Source organism: Calidris pugnax, unplaced genomic scaffold (assembly GCF_001431845.1).
Source record: "Calidris pugnax isolate Ruff unplaced genomic scaffold, ASM143184v1 scaffold398, whole genome shotgun sequence".
Classification (NCBI taxonomy): domain Eukaryota; kingdom Metazoa; phylum Chordata; class Aves; order Charadriiformes; family Scolopacidae; genus Calidris; species Calidris pugnax.
In genome coordinates, this window is record NW_015091280.1 from 960,843 (window position 1) to 984,396 (window position 23,554).

General features: G+C 38.5%; 1 protein-coding gene across 9 annotated transcripts in view; it reads left to right on the top strand.

Moving 5' to 3' along the window:
• Nucleotides 1–23,554, top strand: part of DOCK10 (dedicator of cytokinesis 10) — a 130,533-nt gene that overhangs the window by 74,401 nt on the left and 32,578 nt on the right. For 8 of the 9 annotated variants that reach the window (XM_014960680.1, XM_014960677.1, XM_014960682.1 and 5 more), the window contains exons 16-29: nt 1,042–1,121; nt 4,258–4,445; nt 5,065–5,130; nt 5,991–6,083; nt 7,978–8,101; nt 8,254–8,375; nt 9,034–9,120; nt 9,637–9,729; nt 11,669–11,787; nt 14,598–14,667; nt 17,686–17,799; nt 19,058–19,129; nt 19,748–19,894; nt 21,167–21,250. In XM_014960680.1, the coding sequence (XP_014816166.1) occupies nt 1,042–1,121; nt 4,258–4,445; nt 5,065–5,130; nt 5,991–6,083; nt 7,978–8,101; nt 8,254–8,375; nt 9,034–9,120; nt 9,637–9,729; nt 11,669–11,787; nt 14,598–14,667; nt 17,686–17,799; nt 19,058–19,129; nt 19,748–19,894; nt 21,167–21,250 (1,459 nt within the window). The remainder of the gene's footprint in view (nt 1–1,041; nt 1,122–4,257; nt 4,446–5,064; nt 5,131–5,990; nt 6,084–7,977; nt 8,102–8,253; nt 8,376–9,033; nt 9,121–9,636; nt 9,730–11,668; nt 11,788–14,597; nt 14,668–17,685; nt 17,800–19,057; nt 19,130–19,747; nt 19,895–21,166; nt 21,251–23,554) is intronic. The other variant, XM_014960681.1, reaches the window with a different exon arrangement.

Here is a 23,554-nt window from a genome sequence, read left to right on the forward strand (position 1 = left end):
TCATTTAACAACGTGCTGAAGTGACTGTATTAAATTAGTGTTTTTCACATTAGCCTATCACCTGCCAAAGAGTGCTTTAGGCTGGACTTTCCAGGAAAGCTGAAATGTCATTTGGCACATTAATAAATATTATTATAACCTAAAGATAGTGATTCCTTAAATTAGCTTCCATCAGGTGAAGTAACCAACAAGAGAACATTGTCTCGGGGGAAAAAAAAGGAAGGGGATGAGGAGAGAGAGATAAAAGTGTAAAAGCATTCTTTAATGGTTTCCTCACTCCTTACTTTTGTTTGTTAGAGTCTCCATGACAAACTGCAAAGTGGACATTGAAAGGAAAAAACTTCTCCAAATGTTTGACAGTGTGTAAATTAGTGAATAGCGGTTTGGCTAGATAGTCTTCCACACAGGTGTAAATCAGGTTAATTATAGAGCAGAGTCTTTGTTTATACTGGATAAGTGACATGAGAATTGAATCATGAATTTCCTGACCCTTCTACTATAAATGTGCCTAGAAATGAACTGTGTAACTTCTCCTGTTCCATTTATTTAAAAACAGATCATAGAAAGATTTAATATCAACTACAGGAATTAGATCAGGCGTCTTATGACATCTTACTATTACTGGTCTGGAAACTTTACTGAAATTCTCACTACTCTAATAAGAGTCACCGCTGCTGGGTCTGTCTGAAGCATTTCCTAGATAAAGGGAGTTTAGTATCACTGTTTTGCCTTTTCTCAAATTGCTTGGGCACAAGTAATATGTCTTGGTCCTTTTGCAGCATGGCACTTGCAGAAGCCATGATGCTGTGAATGCCTTTCATCTCAGTGGTCACTGAATTCCTTTTAGAGAACATTTGATTCAGATTTTAGAAAGAAAAAGATTTGATTTGAGTTTAATGGTCAACAAGTGTATGTTAAATGTGTTTAATATATATTTATATCTTAAATCAGAGTCTGTTTATCACTTTAGATTAATTCCTATGATGGGTCTCGTCTCCCTTGTTCTAATTTTCTAAAATGTTTTCATTTCTGTCATTGCAGAGCAGAGAAGATTAGCAAAATACAGACCATACCTGGCTGTTTGGAGATTGCAGTTGATTGTGTTCCTTTGGAACATCCAAGTATGATTCCACTTTATAATTAATTATTATAATTTAAAAGGACATTGTCGTAGGCTTTCCAGGCATAATTGCTACCTTGAGACAGTTCTGATAGAAGTGGCTATTGTTGTATAGAAAAATGTATGCAGGGGAGTGTTCTTGATTTGTTTTTTGAATTATACCATTCTTTGTTTCATCCTGCACCTAGCCAGATATACCCAGGGGTATGGAACACAACAAGCTGAATCCACATGTGATGAAAGTCCAAGGATCACTTTTTGATCTCTAAGGTATTAGGCCAAAGAGCTGAATGGACTTCTGTAGCTTGAGGTTAATAGTCCTGCACTATTGATGGGCTCTGGTGCTCATATCCTCCGAGAATTAGCACGTATGGGACATGCAGCCGGTTTCAAGAATGCAGACTAAGTGAAGGACTTACTTCAGAAGCCACTCTGGCATCAGCGCAGCAACTGCTAAGATAGATGCTCTTAACTTGTTCATTTTTTCTCTTTTTAAATTTTCTGTTTCACGGGCTACCTTTCTGTGACCCACTGTTGCAAAAAGCTCAGGTTCATTGAATTCCTCTGAAGTCTTTATACCATCTTCATATTGCATTAGATTAAAAACGTGTTTCACTAACTTTTTAACTAAAACTTAACTAAAAGACATTTTTAGTTTTTGAAATGAAAGCAAGCTGATAGCTCAGAGTAGGTAGAATGGTCCAAAGCAGTTTGGGCCTTGTGCTGTTACCTGACTCGCTGTGCAGTTTGGACAGATCAAAGTCTGACTTTAAGGGTATGTGTTAGTAAAGTGCCCAGTTACTGTGGAAAGTTAACGAAAATTCCCTCACTCTAAGGAGTAACAGCTTACACATTTTCCCCATATCAAACAAATGTTTATTACTCTGCATAAGGCTGTAAAATAATTTAAAAACTGCCAGAAAACTTCCATGCTGTAGGACTCATTAAAATCTCCATGAAAACTCTTCTTGACTTCAGCCAGCTCTGAAGGAAGCCTTGTCATTTCAGTAGCCATAGAATCATAGAATTGTCTAGGTTGGAAGGGACCTTTAAGATCATCTAGTCCAACCATCAACCCAACTCTGATAAAAACCATTCCTGTAACCAGTCCTGTTACGACACTTCCTTCCCACCCAAAATAAGTCATGCTAGGCTAGTGCTAAAATCCTTTATTGCCAAGAAAAGCCCTTCAAAATGAAGTTGTCCAAAGATCTTGTCAAGAATTTGCCAGTACGATTGTGTCTCCAGGGACCAACACTGCACTGCTTCACATTAGCATCGATTTGCATTAAACAAAGGAAGTAGATCTTTGTTTTTATAAGACTTTACTTACTATAGCTACAACAAGAGCTGGAGCCAGTGGTGTATCAGATGATGCTGTCTGACAGTGTTTAACCTGAAACCAAACTTCTGCCTTTTCTGCTGCATGGGGGGAAGCCAAACTCGCACGGCTCTGGCAAAGGGGGAGAGAGAAAAAGCTTCCCGAAGGTCCCACCTGTGCTGCCTGGTCCCCACTGCTTGTCCTTTGTGCTGGAAGTTTGGGGCCCCGAAGCCAGGAACAGGGCCAGGCTTTCCCCCTGCTTTCCCTGCTAAAATTCCATTAAAACCTTGAACTCTGGGGTCCCGTTCCTGTGGGAGGCGTCAGGAAGAGTAGCCTGTAGCCGAGGGCCCCGTGGCTGGTGGCCAAGGGGGCTGTTGCTCCTGTGTGCGTGTCTGTGAGGTGGGAGAGGGGCCCGGAGACGCCAGACTATCACAAGTGGCCGTAGGAGTATGTATTTCCAGCTGGCGTCTTCCTGTCACTGCTGCCTCTTCTCACTCTTACAGGCTATCACTGCTCTCCCATCTGGGCTACTGCTATTTAAAAACTTCATTTATTGCTCACTACCCTTTCTGCCTTCAGTTCAACACTGTTTCTATTTCCCTGTGGATTTTCTACGGGCCACTGGAAGTGGAGGGCACAGACGGCCTTCTGCAGAGAGGCCTTAGCACTGCATTCTAATCCTTGGGTTGGTCCCTGGATTTCTCTAATGAAAACCAAAGTTAATGATGTTCAAAACCAGACACAATCAGAATGCTTATATATCAAGTTTGAGGGGCAGCTGGCCAGATTATAAGACGTAATGTATCCTTATATTTTCAGATGGTTTTCTTGAGATTTGCCCAAACAGAAAGGTGCTCTTCTTCGCCTTGTAGGCCGAGAGCAATGAACAGAATCTCCCAGGTCCTGGGAATGTTAGTAGCAGAAGAGAAAAACTTCAGCAGTGACTCTGAGTATCTTCACTGACCATCAGAGGAATTTGAGTGATGGTGTACAGGGAACTGTTGCTGGCACTGAGGAGAATAAACCTTCTCAAGGCTTCTCTACAGCTGGCGGTGGTCACTGTTTGCTGACAAGTGCAAGTGATTAACCTTAGATGTTCCCTTTTAATGCTGCTAATTTTGATGGGGAAAGACAGAAGTTTTCATATCTAGATCTTTCCAGCTTAATTCAGGAGTGATGTCTGTTGGCTGCATACAAGTCAATCGGACACATTGGCCAAACAGCCCTTGAGTTCCCCATGCTGAAGTTAAATGTCTCGCTGATTTAATGGCACAGGCAGACAGAGTATACTCTAGCCTTTTTTAATCTCTTCCTGTCTGGGTGACAGAGTGCCTATTTTCATCTTCTGTTTCTGGATCTGATTTCTGTTATCCCACTTGCGTCATATAATTAATCTAGTTCTGCACTACTTGTTTCTTCATTTCGTTTACTGTTATTAGATAATAGAAAAGCTTAAATGAGATATTGAGCTCTAAAATTAATTAGAAACAGCATCGCATGAGTATATTCTGTTGAAACTATCTGTATACCAGTGGTGCTGTTATGCTCAAATACTGTGTGTGTCAAATGAGGTATTCAGTGCTGTACTATTTAACTCAAGTGAGATAAACCATTTAAGGATGATACCTCATAATTGTTCTGAGATAACATGGATGCAATTTAAAGCAGGATTTGACCTCTTGCATCTCAGTATTACTTACTCTTTGCAAGTTAAGGCAGGATTTTACTTGTTCTATGTCAATATTACTTATTCTTAGTAGCAAGACTGTAAAAACAAACATAATATGTAATGGTTTTCTTTTCTGTTCTTTTGAAGACTGTGTAACTTCGTCTTTTATTCCAATCAAGCCATTTAATGACATAAAGGAGCATCAACCTACAGTGGAAGTTGAGGAGTTTGTACAGGAATCAACGAAATATTCTCGGCCTTACAGAGTATACAAGAACCAAATATACATATATCCAAAACACCTCAAGTATGATAGCCAAAAATTCTTCAACAAGGTACAGTATATGACCAATTTAGTGGCCAATGCTGGGTAGTAGTGCACTGTATGAGCTCTCATTGGAGTGAAGGAGTGCTCATCCTAAAGGAGGGGAAAATAGTGAGCGAGTCACTGACTTTTGATCTTTTTCATTTTTTGCAATCATGTAACATTGGTACAATTTTAATGAAATGGATCTATGGATTAATTTTAAGTTCTATCACTGATTCAAAGAGAGATGACGTGGTAATAGCTTTTTCACAATTTTAAGAAGGGCTGTATTTTAACGAAACGATGCATGCAGATAACATTCATCTGGATAATATTTGTAGTTCTTAACTTGATTACTACTTGTGTTTTCATGGTGATTGAGAATGAGTTAAGGACAAGACACAGGTAGGTGCTGGTGATGCTATAATCTGCTTCGACATAGTCAGTTTGAGGCCTGGCTTGCATTTTGCCAGATCTTGTTGGAAATACTATTTCTAGTGATATCATTGTGACTTCAAGGCATTTTAAATATTGATATACCATCTGTATGTTTCTCCTAGATTTTGAAAACAGCTTATTTCAGCCCTTATAGTTTTTATGGGTACCCCATTTTTGATCTAAGCTTTCATACCTTCCTGTCTTTTCAGGCACGGAATATAACAGTTTGCATTGAATTTAAAAGCTCCGATGAAGAAGGAGCGAAGTCACTGAAGGTGAGCCACAACAAGAGTATATTCAGAGAACAGCGTTTCTGAGGACATTACTTAAAAACCCTAAAATCAGGGCAATACTAACCCAGAACAATTAAAGAGTGAATGTTGTCATGCATCCTTCTACATGTGCACTGTGGTTCTGTTTGATCCCAGCTGGCCGTAATGATTCCAGCTTACAGTGCCATTTTGCAGTGCCAGTTTTCTGACTGCTGGGGGGAAAAGAAGACAATATCAGAAAATGTAGCCATTTTTTACAGTGCAACTTGCTTATTGTAAAATATATCATTTACTCTTAATTTCTCACTGAAATTGATTGAAAAGAGCGAAACACAAAATCAAAATAATTTTAAACTTAACTCTTAACTTTGTTATTGATGAAGGGCTATTGCGTAATATTGTACTGTAGTTTCCCCACCAATAAACAAAGCTCCATCACTCAATAATCAAGAGCATCCAGACTGGATGCTGCCAGCAAGGAGATTGTTAACTGGTGTAGCTTTTGTAACACTGAAAAGTCAGTAAAGGCATTGCATTGTGTATTGAACTGCATACAAGAGAAATAGCTTTTGTAAAGCTCTTTGTAGAAAACTCTGAAATTGATAACGGCAAGGAAGAAGTCTAAGGAGTCTGCCTTGCTTAGCAGAGTGTAGGGTAATTTTTGCAGAATCAATGGACTTTTACTGGAAGCGTGTATAAAAAATTGCAGGTTTGAGCACTTAAAATATTTCTTTTAATATTTGATCAAAGTAATTATCAATCTTTCATGATACTGTTTTCAATGTATATGCATAGTAGATATGCCAAGACTAATATCATCATCAGAATTTCACAATGTAATTAAAGCATGTTACTTTTATCAGTGTATTTATGGGAAGCCAGGTGGACCATTATTTACAACAGCAGCCTATACCGCTGTGCTACATCATTCCCAGAATCCTGATTTCTATGATGAGGTCAGTCTGCTTTTTCTTTCATTAAGTGTTTGCCAATCCCACATGTTTGACAGTGAGACAGAAAAATATGTGTAAAGAATAGTTCTGTTACAATTGCTTGTGTATCTGCATGGACCTGTGTTATGTAGATTTACACACAGTCTCATGTTTTGTTTTGTTTTTTTTTCTTAAATCAACTCAGTGAGTCCCTCTTTTGTGAGATGTTCTGAGTACAGTTAAGATGCTGTAGAATTAATTAGGAACAGTCTAACTCTCTAAAATGCACGTCTGGATTACATTATGGGTCCAGCTGCATCTCTGAATTTAATGGAAACAGTAAACATGATGATGAGAGGCGGAGCCAAATGTCAGAACAAATCCCTCTCTGAGATATAAAATCTGCATTGGGGCATTTTTGTTGATCCAGTGGTCTGAACAGAATGTACAGTGACGTGCAGTGACTGCAGCGTCAGTCATTTTAGCTGGTGCTTTTGAGGATGCAGCTATAGAATAGAGTTCATAGGTTGGCCTTTGCCAAATGTTAGCCGCACATGCATCTTTACGTTTCACCGACACCACATATTGATTTCCCAGGCTTTCTGCAGGTGAACTTAATTTCACCCTTTCAGAGACTAGCGCGTTTGATGGCCTGTGAATGTCACGTCTCTGTTCTGGATTTTCCACTACTGCTTTATGTGTAGTGACGAGGCTGGCAGCATTAGTAGATAGCCAGTGTTTTCCAAACTGTGGGCTTCATCGTGGAAAAACTTCCTTTTTCAGTTAAAATTTACTTTGATAAAATGGCAGGCGCAAGACCAGCAAATAATGTACAACTACATGTGAAGTATCAATTTTAAGATTGATTTTTAGGAATTGAGGTGGAACTTAAAGCATTACATCTTCAGAGATCTTGAACCCCTGCTACTCCTTTGCGAGCAGTGTTTCGTTTGGGTTTTAACACATCCGAAAATGTCCTTCGTTTGATGCCAATGAGCCATCTGGTTTGGGCAGATTACGTTCAACTTGAAGAAAGAGCTGAATTCAGATCTTAATAGCAGATTTGGCTGGAAGAGGTGTGCACCTGTCCTAAATGTTCCTAGTACAGCACGTGCAGTCTTTAAAAGAATATAGTATGTTATCAAGAAAGTTGTCTTAATCTCCATGACTGAGTGCCCATTTCATATCTATGTTTATGGTATTAGATTCTTACCCATAAGCTGATTTAACACTGGAAACATTTATCAACAATTTCTAAATCTTACTTTAAGCATAGGATTAGCTTGGATAAACTCTATCAGGGCCCAAAAGGGCAAGGGGTCTTTTTTTGTTAGTTCCTATGCTAACATGTTTTGATTACTTTGTATTTTTATTCCAATAGGTTAATAATGCCTCAAACCCAATCTGTAGGGATTCATGGATGACATGATATGGGATTTAACACTGAGCAGAAATCGTAAATACAAGTTTATTTTCATGTCAGCCTTTATTACTTGGTTTTTAACATGAAATGATGGTGAAGCAGTAACAGAGGTGTCACTTTAGTTTTTGGTTTGGTCATCCTGAAAATATGGGAATGGTGATAGCTATTTATGGCTGCTGGAGTGCAAGTGATCACTTCTGAGCAGAGTGCATCATTCTGTAGTTCTGTCCTCTTTCATCTTACGCTCTTTCATCGTAAATGTAAATATTCATCCACAAGACGGAGAGGACAAAAGCTGTTTTAAGTAGAAGTGATGGATGATCATCCTTAACAATTTCCTTAAAAGAACATCTATTACCCATGTGGACAGACATTAGCAGTAAAGGCAGGCTGTACTTAGACCTCTGTGTAGAGATGTCAGTCATTGAGACCATCTCTGATGCCTGGTTTAATCGATTTTTAAACTAAAGCGAGGTGTAACATTTTACATTTCAGGTGAAAATTGAACTTCCCACCCAACTCCATAAGAAACACCACATTCTGTTTTCATTTTATCATGTCACCTGTGACATAAATGCAAAAGCTAATGCCAAAAAGAAAGAGGCTCTGGAAACACCAGGTACCTGTAGTAGAATTACTTTCAATTATAAATATAAATGATGTACGTTCAAATAAGGATTGCAGAATTTCTGGCTGGATATTATTGTCTTCCTTTGAACTTGAGAAGCTTGTTTTTCCAAAGAGTTATATTGATTTGTTCTTTGTGCACAGTGGGATACGCGTGGCTTCCTTTGTTGAAAGAAGCCCAGTTAGCTTCCCAAGAACACAACGTGCCCGTGGCAAGCAGTCTGCCTCCCAATTACTTGAGCCTTCAAGAGCCAACCAGTGGAAAGGTATTAATTCATACTTTCATACTATTCCAACAGTGCAGAGCATTTCTTTGCAGATGTTTTACGTGAGATCAGATTTGCATTGGCACTTGCCTGGAAGTATAAATGATAAATAGGGCATCTGTTTTAGGTTATTGCTGTGCATATCATTGAGTATATAAACTAATATATGTAGCACTGAACCGAGAAAGGTGTACATGGAAAAAGTGTATTTTGTAACTGTGTATTCTGCAATATTATACTTAACTTTTCCAAAACGTGAATGAGAGTGGCCAGAAAGACCTCTTTTCACAAAGTCAGGCCATATGACGTTCATTCTCCAGCTGACATGATCTACAATCGTGATTCATTCTCCAGTTTTGTGGTTTGATATCATATTTTCCCTCTGATCCTGTCCAGCTTGGATTATTTCTGCCTCCTTGTGTTTGTTTCACTATTGTCATGAGGACAGGATGGGGCAGTGATCTAGACCCTTGAATGATAACGTTCATGGGCTGAAAAGTGGGTTTGTATTGTATTAATTCTGTGGTTGTGGAAGCACAGTAGCCAGCACAGTTCATGCACACGCATGTGCAAAGCTATGCAGTGAAAATTTGATGCAGACTTGAATAAGTAGGAGATAAATGGGAAAACGTATTTTTATTTGTTTTTGTTCTAATAGCAGATCGGCTGTGATGTAAAGTGGGTAGATAGTGGGAAACCACTTTTCAAAGTCTCTACTTTTGTTGTATCAACAGTAAATACTCAGGTAAGCTGAATTTCCTTTTCACTCTGTTACTTGCTTATGAACAAAAAGTGTCAAGGAATGTCTGAAAGATGTTTTTAAATCTTGTATAAATTTGCTTCTGACATTTAAAGGTTATTTGTAGAAGAGCAAGATGACAATGATGGAATACACACTTCAAGCAAAAATATTAATTATTTAAGATTATACCAACAGAAAAATCATTGAATATCAGTTTAAGCAGGAGGAAAGTAAATTATGAGCACCAGGAAGAAAAAAAAATCTGGCTATTGAAATCCCTTAGATTGTGAGGAAAAACTTAATTGCCCACAAAAATAAGTTGTGTATGGCAAGCGGTGCTGGCCAATGGGTTGGGCTAAATAAGTTTACCTGTCTTTCTGTGTCTAGTGTCTGGGGTGGTGGGGACCAAGTAAGTTCTTCAGTATCGTGGGTGATTGCTGTAACCAATTTATGAAGCAAGAATTTATTAATTCTAATCCTTTCTATAATATACATTAACGTGAATGTTCATCATTCTAGGATCCATACCTGAATAACTTTTTCCATCAGTGCCAAGAACGGGAAAAGGATCTATCCCAGCCTCCTACCTCAAACTTTATCAATTCCTGTAAGGTAAAGTAACCTGTAGCATGAACCTTGCTATCAGATTGTATTTAGGGCTTTCTCTCAACTGATCCATCACTGCACAATTCTAAACATGGCATAGACTTACCAGGAAGCGATGGGTCCATGGCAACTCCAGTTAGACTTACTTGATGTGACAGATGCATTAGTGGTCACAGAGCTGTCTCCCATCCCTTCTCAGTTAGAGCATGGCTGCGTCTGCCCCGTCAACTTTGATAATCCAGCCTGTGCCAAGCCTCAAATCCTGTTCAAGGATGGCGGAGTGTTGTGCTAGGAATGTTTGGTAAAAGGAGCTGTAAAAGGGCCGTTTAGTGTATTTCGCATGTATAAATCAAGGGTGCTTGCTTCCTGTCAAGTTCTGAAATCAGAAAGAATATATCCTTTCTGCAGAGATGAAACAAATAAGCAAGAGCTGCATTAAATGTGACTGCGTTCAGTATAGGTCAAAAGCTGAGAGAAAGGAGGAGTATAACAAGCAAATTAGAAGAACAGCAGGTAAAATGTAGGGCCATGATTCTTTACCTGTTCATCAATGGTGAAATTTAGCGTTCTTGCTTTGCAATCTATTTACTGAACTCTACCAGGAAGATAAGCAAGAAGACTGAAGGATAGCTGTGACACTGTTCCACAGTACTAGCTCTAAAACATCATATGTATGGCTCTTTATTATTTTTCCATTTAGCAGTCTGTAAAATGTAATAGGTGTTTGGAGGTTTAGATGTTACTGTTGTGTAGGTGCTTTCCTCCTTTCCTTCATTGTTAATGTTTTCCTGTTTGAGTGTACCTTAATCATATTTTATAAAGCTGCTTTGGAATTTATTTTTGCTTTAATAGACAAACAATAAGTTCCAATAAATCATGAGAGTTCTCTGGGAAAGTCCCCAAAGGTGGCTACTACTTTTGTTGAGAGATGCAGGTAGACTTGAAAGGATTTGCTTTGTTTGTTTTCAAATGCTATCTGGATTTAAACTAATGATTAAGGGATATTTTCAAAAATCAAAGCATCAGTGTTATCAGAGTTTATACCTCTATGGAATGAGGTCCTTAACTATTAGTTTTTGGGAAGCCATTGAGCATATTGGACAATGTTTAGGAATCCATGAAAGCTTCGCCAGTCTCTACACAGTAAGTCAGTTTCCTGAACTACCAGCATTGCACTTTTCTTTATTTGCTGTTTGTAGTTTACCTTTTAAAAACTTTTCAGTAATTTTATTAGAAAATAGAGACAATATAGTATGTGACAAGGGATCAACTATGCAATGTAACAAGAGAATAAGTAATTTTCTCCAGAGCATTTTGCTTTTATTTAGAAATCACTAATACCTTTGAAGAAGTTCTGGAATTATTTGGAAATGACTGAATATAATAAAAATCTAGGAAAAACTCAAAGGAGGGTTATTTTTAATTAAAAGCTCTTTATCCTCCTTGATCAGAGAACACAATATAATGTCAGTCCAATCAGGATAGAATGTTAATACTACTTTTTACTGATGTGCTTTTAATGTAAGTATTTTAGCCACAATAAGTTCAGTTTATCAGATCTCTGCATAAAAAGAATGATTTTTCCTAAAAATATTAGGAAATGCATGTCTTGAAAATAGTAATAACATTTTTTATTGCTCTTATGTACTTAGGGAAATATGAAAATTTGTTTTCATTTCTCTTTTATAACTTTTTTTTTTTCCTTAAGTGAGGGTAGAGCAAAATATTGGAATTCTGAAATTTGGACAATAGCTGCAGTTGTGTTGATGGTCGTGTTTAAAACAAACTCAATTGGGAACCAGTCCTCTACATAGTTGTCCTGTTTGCCTAGTGGTATTCTGCCAGTGGCTGCACTGCATTTTAACTGCTGAAGCAGGAAAGCAAGTCATCAGCTTTCATTGCTTGTATTGGAAATCTCTCATTTTCTTTCTTGTATCCATTACAGAATTTGCTGAGGATCGAGAAGATCCATGTAATTATGAATTTTCTTCCTGTAGTCATGAATCAACTCTTCTGGGTTTTGGTGCAAAACGATGATGATGAAGTTACAACAGCTGTGACCAGGTATCTGAATATTTTCTGTACAAGGCAAAGAATTATAGTGGTTCTTACAAAGGCTGACTATGATATTTAGACTTTAGTAGGTGAGGACTACTGCTTCCCGCTTAGCAGAGGGGGGAAATGCAAATAGTACATGGAAGAGTGTGGTATCATGTGGTTGACTCTGATACCAACCAGGAAATCATTGACCATGGTGGACGTGTCTTTGTACCCTGAGGCAGTCACAGGTAAGGTCTCATTCTTAAGGAACTAAGTGCTTCCTAACAAAGCTGAATATGAATTTTGGTTTATGTTTGGGTCTGAGGATGTGGAGTTCAGCATAGGAAGAGCTTAGTGTCTTGCAGCATCCAACACAGAGTCAAACAACCGGGTCACACTGTTCTGGGGCATTTTTTAATTAGAGTATATAAGCAATAACTGAAGAGCAATGAAGGCATTTTCCAGTGAGCAGGCAAACAGCTGGAATGATTTGCTGAGTCTCTCACCCTCACATAATGAAATTGTCTTTATTGATGCTGTTAATCAGGGCAGCAGAAAAAAAAATACTGAAAAGATTATTATTGGTAGGAGGGAAGAAAGTTGCATTGCATTTTCTTCTGGCCGTAGTGATGGTTTTGTTGTATTTCTGCCAGTAGCTAAACACAGGGACTATGCTACAACTTGTAGGGGAAAAAAAACCCGTCAGCTGTCCTCAGCAACCCCATTAGACTCATCTGCTGTCAGTATATTTTCTTTCCTTCCACAGATTGTTCTTCAGAATTAGTTCCTGAAGAAAGATTAATTAGGGAAACTTAAAGGAACAAGAAAGCAGAATTCCTCATCTTAGCCTTGGAAAAATAGAGTTTGCATATCCTTTATCAAAGGATCATGGCACCTTGCAGGGCAAATTCCAGTTTTACAACACATAGGCACTAGGATTAGAAGAATATTTCCTTGTAAATGTGTGTGATTTCATCACTGAATCGGTGCATCATCACTTTCAAAGGGAGAGGGGCAGGCAGACCTTCATTTGGGACCCCTTTATGGCCAACAAATCAACTGATGTTAAGGCTAGATAGGAAAAATTAAGAATTGTGTCCCAGGGTAGAATTTCAGTATCTGTTAACTGACTGGAAAAGAAATGCTATAGAAGAAGCAGCAGTTTAGGTGGAAAAATGGAAGGATATTAATTTTTTCATGCTTCAGATTTAGACTATACACCCACCTGGCCAAAAAAAGAAAAGAAGGATTCTTGATGTTTTTCTTGGATGTGTGGTAGTTTTTGTGCTGGTAGAGTTGATGTCAAGGGGAATACGCACGTCTGCTGTGTGTGCCAGTCATTGACGTGTCCTATATATACACACATTGTATTTTTTTCTGAATAGCTTGAAGCAGCTTGTGTTGAACATATTAAAAGCAACAACAACAGAATGAGAGCATAGATTGGCTTATGTGTTGGGGAGAAAACATTATTCCTTTTATACCCTCTCATGGTTATTTACTCGTCTGGGGGCCCAGTCATGTCATCATTTCTCTGTCTTATCTTTGCCAGAACTCATTTCAATTTCAAATCAGAATAAAGGCTGAAGGATTGGAATGGACACAACTCATTTTGTTATAGCTTTTGTGTTTTGCTACAAGTTTTACTTTTCCTGCTAACAACAAGAAATGAGATATATGAAAAATACTGACTTAAAAGAATAACAAAGCTTTTGAATCCAATAATAGAAATTGGCAGAAAGCAGTCAAATCACCAAGCCAGTCAAAAAGACTACGTCTATGGGGACCACGCTCAAGCATATTAATAACCCATTTTAGTCATACTGTTACGTATATCCTGGAATTTGAGATGCAGTTCACTAATTTTTGACATTTGAGAATCATGAACTGTTTCCTTCCCATTCTTTTAGCATAAAATTCAGATTATAAAATTACAGAATCTTTTCTGTGTTAAGTATCCTGAAAAAATGAGATCCCAATAATCAAGAGGAAATCTCATGGTTAAGTTGAAGAAGGCTTCTTGGTCAGACGTGTTTTCTGAAACGGGGTGGTCTCAAAGATGGCCCAGGTACAAATAGAAGAGAAAACTTTGCTGAAACACTTGATCTCAAGTGATGCCATCTCTACTGTTAGTAGAAACTCAGGTTGTAAGAGTGGGTGCCAGTATGACCCAGGCAATTTTCTTCCACATTGTTGATCCCCAAGCTGATCTGCAGAAGCTCAAAGCACCTGTGGTTGCACCAAGTGTCTGACCTGTCCCTGCTACGTGGTAACGAGAGGGTGCTGTGCTCAGCCTTTTGCTCCCAGGGGCTTGGACACTCAAGCTGGGGCTGCGTCCAAGGTTACAGGCAAACAGTGCAGGAGAGGGGCATGCTCAGACTTGAGCTTGGGCTTGTGTTTGTCTCTGATTAACAGCGCCATCATAAGCAAATTATCGGAGCTTTACAGAATTACCAAGATCTGAAAGAACCTGACAAGTAGCATTCCCAGAGAAAGAGGCTCTTGCTTTTCTGTTTCATTAGCATCCTATAATTTTTCTTATTCCTAAATATCTGTATAAGCTTTGGTTAGTTAATAGTCTTTTTGGTTGTAGTGTCAGTACAATTTTTATTATTAAAGCCGGATGCATTTTGTTAGAGAAAGGGAGAGTCCAAGGAGTGACTGTTTTTTTCCAGGGACAGTTTCTGCACTTGTTATTCACTGTTTGGATCACATCCCTTATGGACTGTTTTAAATGAGGTTACAATAACAAAACAATGTTATGCATTAGATAGACTTTCTCAGCCTTATGACACAAAAGAGCTCAGTATTTTTCTTCTCTTTTTATCTTGCAGAGTTCTTACTAACATTGTTGCTAAGTGCCATGAAGAACAACTAGACAATTGCATCAGTTCTTATGTGACGGTATGATTGCTGTTATACTGTTAACTATTTTATGTGGGAGAGTCTGTTTTGGGGTTTTTTTTCTAAGTTTTTTTCCTGTTTACTATTAGTTGTCCTTGTTTGTCGCTTCCCTCTGCATTTGCATCATAGTTTTCTGCCAATAGTAGGCTGGGTGACTCTGGTTAGGAAACTAACATAGCATTTGGAAGAGACTGAGTCAATTCTCCTCCTCTGCCTTAAATTTCTTGTGTCACCTTGAACAAATTATACTGCCTCTCAGTGCTTTAAGGCCATCCTGTAGAGCAGGGACACTCCTGGAGTGTCCTTTTCGACTAAACTCGGCCGCATCCTGGCTCACAGCCTTACTCTGAGGAGGACAAAGGGCTGCTCGTGTTTCCTCTGCATGGTGCAGTTTGCTTTCCAAAGGACTCCAAGTTGAGCAAGCACAGGAGAAGGAAGCTGCAGTGCACTCTGACAGGGCACTGTGATGTAGGGGGGACAATTCCCCATAATCAGGTGATGACTAGAGCTTGCACTTTAGAAGCACGACCTAGTGCAAATGCACTTCCATTGAGCATCTAGGAGTGTAGGCTTAGTGCCATTTTTTGTGAAATGGTGTTAAACTGGAATTTCTCCCCTTGCATGGTTTGAGAGGAGGAAAAGGGGAGATAAATACATGGAAGATAATGAGTCTTCAGCAAGATAGATGCCAGTGAGAGACAGTTAATGTATTTTGCTCACAGTTCGCAGCATTTCTCTTGACTGTGGTGGGGTTTATCACTTTTAAATAGCCAGCCATCTGTATTACACACGTACAGGGTTGCTCTCATTGTAGTTGAAAAGGATCCCCGAGTGGCAATTTTTATGGAAGAGGTACTTCTGGGTGCTCTTCATGGCTGCAAGATAGCTGCATGTTTCTTAGGAAGCTATAGCTTTTTAACTAAGCTTTTAATTATTTTCTTAAGACATGATTTTAGTTTTAAGATCCTGTATCATTGTGTGTGCTATTCAGATTCTTGTAACTGCTGCCTGTTTATTCAGCCTTTTTCATCTATTATTCTTCTGAAGAAGAAGGGTATATATAGAATATGTATGAGTATGTTCTATGTATGGTGTTTGGTTCCAGGAAAGCTGTAGTATTACTTAAAAAGTCAAAGGAGTGACCTCTTTAAAAATTATCTCCTTGTTACCTGTGTCAATTTAATATCCTTTAAATGGCTATGAATAATGCTATTGGCTAGCAAGTATCTCATCAATAGCATATTTGTGTAACAGCTTTGTAAGCTGAGAATTCTATGAAGAAGCATGTTTTTAATTAGAAGAAGAAATTAACTGCTGTTACTGGCATGGACAGAAAAATTAATAGACAAATGAACCTCATTTAAGGGTATTACACTTTCTTTTTCTTTTTTTCACTTGCCTATATTTTTTTCTCTGCCTTTTAATTGCCAGGGAGAGGGCTGGAAAATTTTGTTCCAGTCTTACTAGATGAATCAGTAGTGAGTAAGGTATTATTTGTTGCATAGAAGTTGTAATATTTTTGAGTGTTATGTGAAGAATTGAAGTAGATATTGCCAACGCTTTGTCTCTTGGCCTGCTCTGGTTCAGTGGTGACAGAACAAATGGAGGTCATGATAGCAGTAAGAGTTTCCCCCCAGTCATGGAAAGCAGCTGTGAGTGACAAATCTCTGTATGGGCTTCTGGCTGTCATGATACTCTGATTCACTGTGCAACAAACGTACATGTCATTTGTGCATTATGAGTGATACATATGACATGAGTTTTGGGGGGTTTCTTTAAATTAACTTTAGGAATAAAGTGAAAAAAAAATACAGTCCTGATGAACTCTAAAACTTAAGCATGTTCATGGGTAGAATAATGAATATATGGAAGGATTTATCTTACTAAATGGGAAAACTGATTTAATTTCAGTGTTGACAACTGTTGGTTGATGTTTCCATGGTATGGATTTACTTTCATACTTCATGAAAGTACATGTTTACAGGTGATGCATCTCAGCATTTTAGTAGTCAAATTTTAGTGACAAGTACACCAAAAGTCCATTTTGCCTGTTTCCCCATTTCCCGCAGCAGTCAAAAGCCAATAATCTATTTTATCCATCTGTAAGGAAATGAATACCTACATCAGAAATGCTGTTTTGAGAATAAGTAAGTTTAGAATTGTGAGTCACTCAGATGCAATGATAATGCAAAATTTCACTGACGTAAATAACTGGATCTAGAAGCATCAAACTGCACAGGAAGAAGCTTATAGCATCTGCTTTGGAAACAAGGCTGAATATTAATGGGAAATTTTCAAGTGACATTCCTTTCTTTTACCTACCTGGTTGAATTGAAAAGATATTTCATCCCAACTGATGGACTGGCAGAGCTCTTTGTTTAGGAAGGAGTAATGAATCCCAGTACCAAATTATTAGCTTAAAATGTTGAATAAAAGTCATAGTAGATTTGAGTTCTGAACAACTTGGTAGATAGATTCTTCTCTTGAGGGCTTGATTTCTTAAATGGTATAGTTTTCCCTTTCTGTCACCTCCAGTGGGTGCTCTACGTCTTTCAGGATGAAGAGTTTTTACCAGCTGTGACTTGCTCCTGGAAGAAAGGAGCAAGTGAAAGGTGGCTCTGACTATGTGGGTGAAAAACCCTCTGTACTTCCTCTGCTTGCTTATTCTTTTTTTCCCTGGTGAAATGGCATGAAAGGCAGTTTAGAGGTGTTAGAGTCCTATGCCCTGTTGAAGAAGTAAACTGTAGCACTGATTTTAAGCAGAAATTCCTCTTTGTTCACATTAAGCTGCGATCAGAAGGAAGTTGTGTTTAAAACTGGGATTTTGTGGGAGAGCAGTGTTGTGCCATTACTGCTATGGGAATTAAACTTTATGTGACTATATTGGTCAGTCAGGATATTTTGGTGGCAAAGATTGTCAGCTGTTAGTGGTGTATAAGTAATTTATCTGCTACTGAGGTTTTTTATATTTGTTTTCGTGTACATTTTGATATTTTTTATTATTCTTCTCTTCTTCAGTATGTGTTCAGGACCAAATCATTTGAAGAAAGGACTGTCCATGAGGAGCTGGTCAAGAATATGACTGGTCTTCTGAAGTTAAATGACCAAGTAACAGTGAAACAGGTTTTAAAGGTGAATGATAGCTTGAATTAGCACATTTGTAGTTTTACTACTGGTTTTCTGCCTGAAACTCACTTGTCACATCTCTTTCTCCTCTCCTGTTTCCCTGTATGAGTTTTGCACAAATCATATCCTGAAGTGATTCAACAGAACAGACTTACCAGACTTGCTACAGTTTCCCAGCATAACACATTTCTCAGAATGTCGTGGTTTGCGTAATAAAATTCCTCCTATCTGTTACAACTCACTCTGAGTTGGAAACCTAATGCTCACAATATCATGTGAGCAGTTACTTTTAGGATACTTTGTTTTAATTTTTATTTTGGAAGATGCAGGGAAGATATTCATTTCTAAGTAGGACATTTTTATCTGATTTCAGCTGCAGCCTTTGATTGACAGTGACCAAAATGAGAATGATTGAGATTTCCTGAGGTTTCTCATATCAAACTGGGTCTAAGAAAATTCATACATGTGCAGGCCCCATCACTGAGCCTGGTGTAGGAGCTACCCAGTCCAGCTCAAGAGTTCCCAGTGGCAAAAATATGTTCAGCTGTTTAGAGTGAACCAGTTCTTATTTCCTGCACGAAGCCACTGGAATAGCAAAAATAGCCTGAAAAAAGAAGAAAAGCTGGCCTGCAGGAAACCTGGGATGTGCAAAAGCACTTGTGGCTGGGTTTGCTGGGGTTTTTATTTTTGCACTTCATAAGCTTTTTGCATGTATTTGTTTCATGTGTCTCCTGAGATATGTGAAATATATCTCTGCTGAGATATGTGAGGACACAGATATTAATCTGTATCCTACTTGTTTACTATTACAAATGGTATTTGGAGAACCACTCTGTTTATCTTTTAAACAAGTACCATCTTATTCTGGGCCAAATTACCAATCTGCTGGAAGTAACAAAGCAGTTTATTCTCAGGTTCTGTTCTCTGAGGTTCTCTGCATGATGCATTTCTGCCAGGTACCTACAAACAAACAATGAAGATGGTGCTCAGCAGGGAGGGAAGGATTGTAGAAGTGGTGTTTGCAGGCTCCTTATTGCACAGAGCCACAGTGAGAAGGGGCCCAACATGGCTTCAGCTCTCTTAAGGACATGATCCAATGTTACTCAAATAGTTGGCACTTAGGCTCTTTTATTTATTTGTCATGTAGAGTTTATCATTGTGCATTACTGAGAAATGCAATCCATCTATAAGGAATGGTAATGCACTGTAAAGTATTCATCAGATAATAATTTTTTCTAATCTCTTTTTTCCTTCTTTTGAACAGCATTCCTGGTTCTTCTTTGCAGTTGTCTTAAAATCAATGGCACAGCACTTGGTTGATACAAACAAAATAAAGGTAAGTATATATGTGATCTCAATTAGGTAGGCAATAAGTCTCGTATGGAAAATATAAAATACAGAATCCTGGGAAATACCCATACCTGGACTTTTCCTCTTGACTGGTCAAAAAAAGAAACACTGTTATACCTTGTAAAATATTGTTTTTACCCACAAAAACATTATATTACCTGCTAGGCTCAAACCTATTGTTGCTTATACAGAACTTGTGGGCTGAAAATACAGTTGCATCAACTTTGTAATGGGTGGGCTAGAATGGAATGAGAATTCTCTAATTTGTGCTGGTTACCCAACAGGTAATTATGCCAGACAGCAAATAAATGATCTAGAAACTCTACATAGCTGGAGATCAGTGCTTTGACCTCTTTCTGCCTGATTATCAAAGATGCTTCTGGTATACTTGTGCTGGAATCTGAGGATAAGAATTCTTGTTTGCCTGTGGATCACATTCTCCCTTGGGTGTTTATACTCAGAATAGGTCCATGGAACTCTAGGAATATTTTTTTTCTATGTTGAATGACCTGTGTTTTATTGTCTTTATTCTTGGCCTGAATGTATTTTCAGGTTTAATGTGCAACGTTTTTCACTCTCAAGTGATGATCTATTCCCTGCTTAGGTTTCTCGAACTCAAAGGTTTCCAGAATCGTTTCAAACTGAGCTGGATACACTTGTGATGGTCTTAGCAGACCATGTTGTTTGGAAGTACAAGGATGCTCTTGAAGAAACCAGGAATGCAAACTACAGCACTGCGAAATTTCTCAAGGTGAGATATTTTGTCCTTACAGCATATGTGCTTATTTCCCCATGCTTAATGCAAACATTTTATATAGTACACACTGAAACGCAGGCTCAAATCTGTTATCACAAATTGAAGCATATCATTAGGAGTGAGCAGTAGTCCAGCAATAAAATGTTCCTGTGAGGTTATAAGGAAAACAACCACAAACTGGAGGTGAATTTTTCTCCTTTCACGCATAGGTGAAATAAATAATAAACTTGCTGTCCACTGTGTTGGCCTCTGTTGCTGATACCATATGGAAGCCATAGTTGCTGTTGGCATAATGACATTGAGCTATATCTGTCCATAGTGTTGTATCATTTGGAAGCTGAGGCTAGTTTGAGGCAGCAGCATAAATGGAGGGGCTCAGTCAGTGGTTAAATGGTATTGCACTGACAGAGGTGTTGCAGATTTGAATGCTATTTTTGTGTGTTACTCAGCTAAACTGGGAAGACAGTAATGTTGCATTATATGATATGGCATGTGGCTGGTTTTAATTTATTTTCGAATCTCATCTGCCAGAAAGAATTACACAGGTTAGAGATGATATGGCTTTCTCCAGGCTGGGATTGCAGCAGTCGAGTTTAAATGCTGTGTGGCAGAAGGCTCAGGGCTTTGCTAGTTTTGCAGAGTTCAGGAACACCGGAGAAGGTGGGGAGTCCAGATCACATTCCCTAGCTGGTAGGCTGACCCTGCAAGGAGAAAATGTCAGTACCTGTAGCACCAAGGCCCTCAAAAACCTTTACACCTTCTGGCTATTCAGCCCCATCAGTCAGGAAGAGCAGCGTTCTCATCGTAAAGTAATGTGGTGGCATATTTGCTCCCAGAGAGATAATGTAGCTTATAGACAGCAAGTGTTGCAGCTGGATTGATTCCTCGAGAGTCATTGCTGTGTGACTGAAGGAGATATTCAGGTCAGGTCCCATCACGTACCACCTCTAGTGAGTGAGAGTTGCCGTACATTAATGACTTCCATTAGATAAGCTTTCTCCTAGTGCACTGTATGCTGTGATAGTTAATTCAGACTGTAGACACAGTGAAAATGAAAAGTTTAATTAATTTATTATTACTGAAAATATATTTAAAAATCAAGGCAGATTCACCTGGTTTTCCTTGCCTTGCTATGAGACTACCTTCACCTGCACAAATGAATCAAGTTACAGGTGACACAAGGCAAACAGCCAGGTAAGTGAGGTCATGTACTGCTTTTTTGGCTATACAATAATAATAATAATTCTTTTTTCCCCCCTTTCTTAGCGCTGTTTTACATTCATGGATCGTGGATTTCTGTTCAAGATTGTCAACAATTATATAAGTATGTTTGGAACAGGAGATAGCAAGGTATGGTTTTGATTTTTTTGGAGGGTGGGGTGTTGTATTTTGGGTTTTTTTCTGAAGTGACTTGTAAGCAGAATATTTTTATATTGAAACTGTGATCTATTCTATGGCTTCATCATGATCAGAAGTCAAGTCAGTGAAAAAATTTACTGTAAATATCTGTTAAAACCTCTTGGTTTTAAGCCATGTATCCCCTTTCCTGAGAGTAAATAGCCGTGTCAAATCAACTACGAGCTGAACAGTGTGAAGGCAGGCTCTGCAAAGACGGCTCAGACCAAAGCATGCAAAAAGCTGACCAGTCAGAAATTCCTTGAATTTAAGCTTTGATTCTTCAGAGGGTTCACTTGTGGTTTGGTCTATAAATATCTGCATCAATTGACAGTACTTTTCTTTGAGGAGATTAAAATAAGAGCATATGAACAAGTTACCACTGTGTAAATGCAAGCGAGAATGTAACATCTCAGTTACTTTGAATGAGTGGTGTGTTCTTACCTCATTGATGATGCAAGAAAGCCAGTCTGCTCCAAATTACTTTGTGCGTGCTATGAGGAAAATTCCCCGCAGCCTGAATTTCTTCTATAATCCCTCTAATAGCTAGTGATATAGTTTTAACAATAAATTTCAAACTGCAAGAGATCCCAAAATTATTCAGCTTGACTCCTTTACTCTTCATCCATCAGGATGAGTCACAGGCTTTTTCTCTTTCATGACTGGGTTTCTGAGCTATCATATCAGAACACATAAGATGGTAGATAACAGAATGTATCCAAGATATACACTTTAAATGACTCATCTTTCCCGATAAAGCTTACAAAACTTTTGCCCATTATCTTTTTATAATTCTTTAGTGGTGATCTGGGCATTTGTAGGTAATGAGTGAGATTATTCCAGGTCTCTTTTGCTTTTTACTGAAACCAGCTTCGTGCTGCACTCGGGTCTTTCACCTCATCTCTGGAACAGATGTAGAATGAAGTTTCTCAGTATTAATGTCATAGCCTGAAGTCTGTCATTCTGAAAATAATATTATGCAATCTGAAAATTGTTTCCACGTTTCAAACTTCTCTAAGTACATTCGATCACAGAAACAGATGTTTAATTAAAAAAGCCAATTAACGGCCAGTGGAAAAGCCTTAGATTACTCAGTGTGCAGAGCAGAATTTAGCACTTCCTTGGCAGTAAGTGCGTGAGCATTGCCAGCCCCTCAGCATCCCTCCAGGGCCATCTGCCAGGACGTGTGGAAGCAGAATCACTGTGGAGCTGAGACAGATGTACCACTGGAGCAGGCTTTGAGAACTTGAAAACAATAGCCACAAATTAAAATCAGAGATTTCTGACCTAAAGGAGAGAGAGGCCTTGTGTTGTTTTCATCTTCAGTCAGATACCTAAGCAAGAGGCTGTCGTTTAAACATGCTGCAGGATTTCTTTCTGTGTGTCTTTTGCTGCTTTAACTGGATTGTTTATGTACCAAAAAGATGATCCTGCAATCTGACCTTTCTCTGCAGAAAATTTAACAGTGTATATTGCTGCTTGAATAAATAGTTTGTGGGTGTGTCAGTCTATAACATTGCAGTTTGAATTTATTGTAATTGTGAGTGAAGCACCATCATTTCTGTTCCACAGAAATATCCCTCACAGTATTCCAGATTTTGACATTTAAATATTGTTTTGAGAAGTATTTATTCAAAAGTTGAAATGCCTCATTAGAATTCAGTTCATTGTTGTGTTCCCTCAAAATGTCACAGTTCCTCTTGGGAAACACATTTCAGGTGCTTCATTTCTGTATTTGCCATTAGACCCTGAATTGCATGTCCAGCTGTTTCCCTGACAAGGTACTACGGCTCAATAAAACATTTCAGGGAAAAATTTCCCCACCGTCCGTTACTCGGTAGACTCTGAATAGTGCGTGTTCCAGGTATCCTACCTTGATGGTGGCAGCAGAAATGCTACAAATTAATTTTAGGGACTGACAGACTTAAACACAGGCAAATAAAAGATCTTTACAAGTGCTTTTTAATGCTGAGGAAACATTTGACCTAGATTGATGCAGTGCCATATTGGTTGTACTCAATGACTGCTTTCTGCTGCTGAGAAGGTGGAAATAAAAATTTATTACTGGATGTCATGTATTATCTTTATGCCTCAGTGGCACATGATTATAGTGGGAATGATAAATTTCTAGGTAATTGCAAGCACAAAAGATCATGGATGCCTTCTTGGGAGGGAGATATTAAGGAAATAATACCAAAGTTATATAATACCCAAATCCTTCAGAGCTGCAACTCACTGGGCTCAATAGAGGAAGTTTCC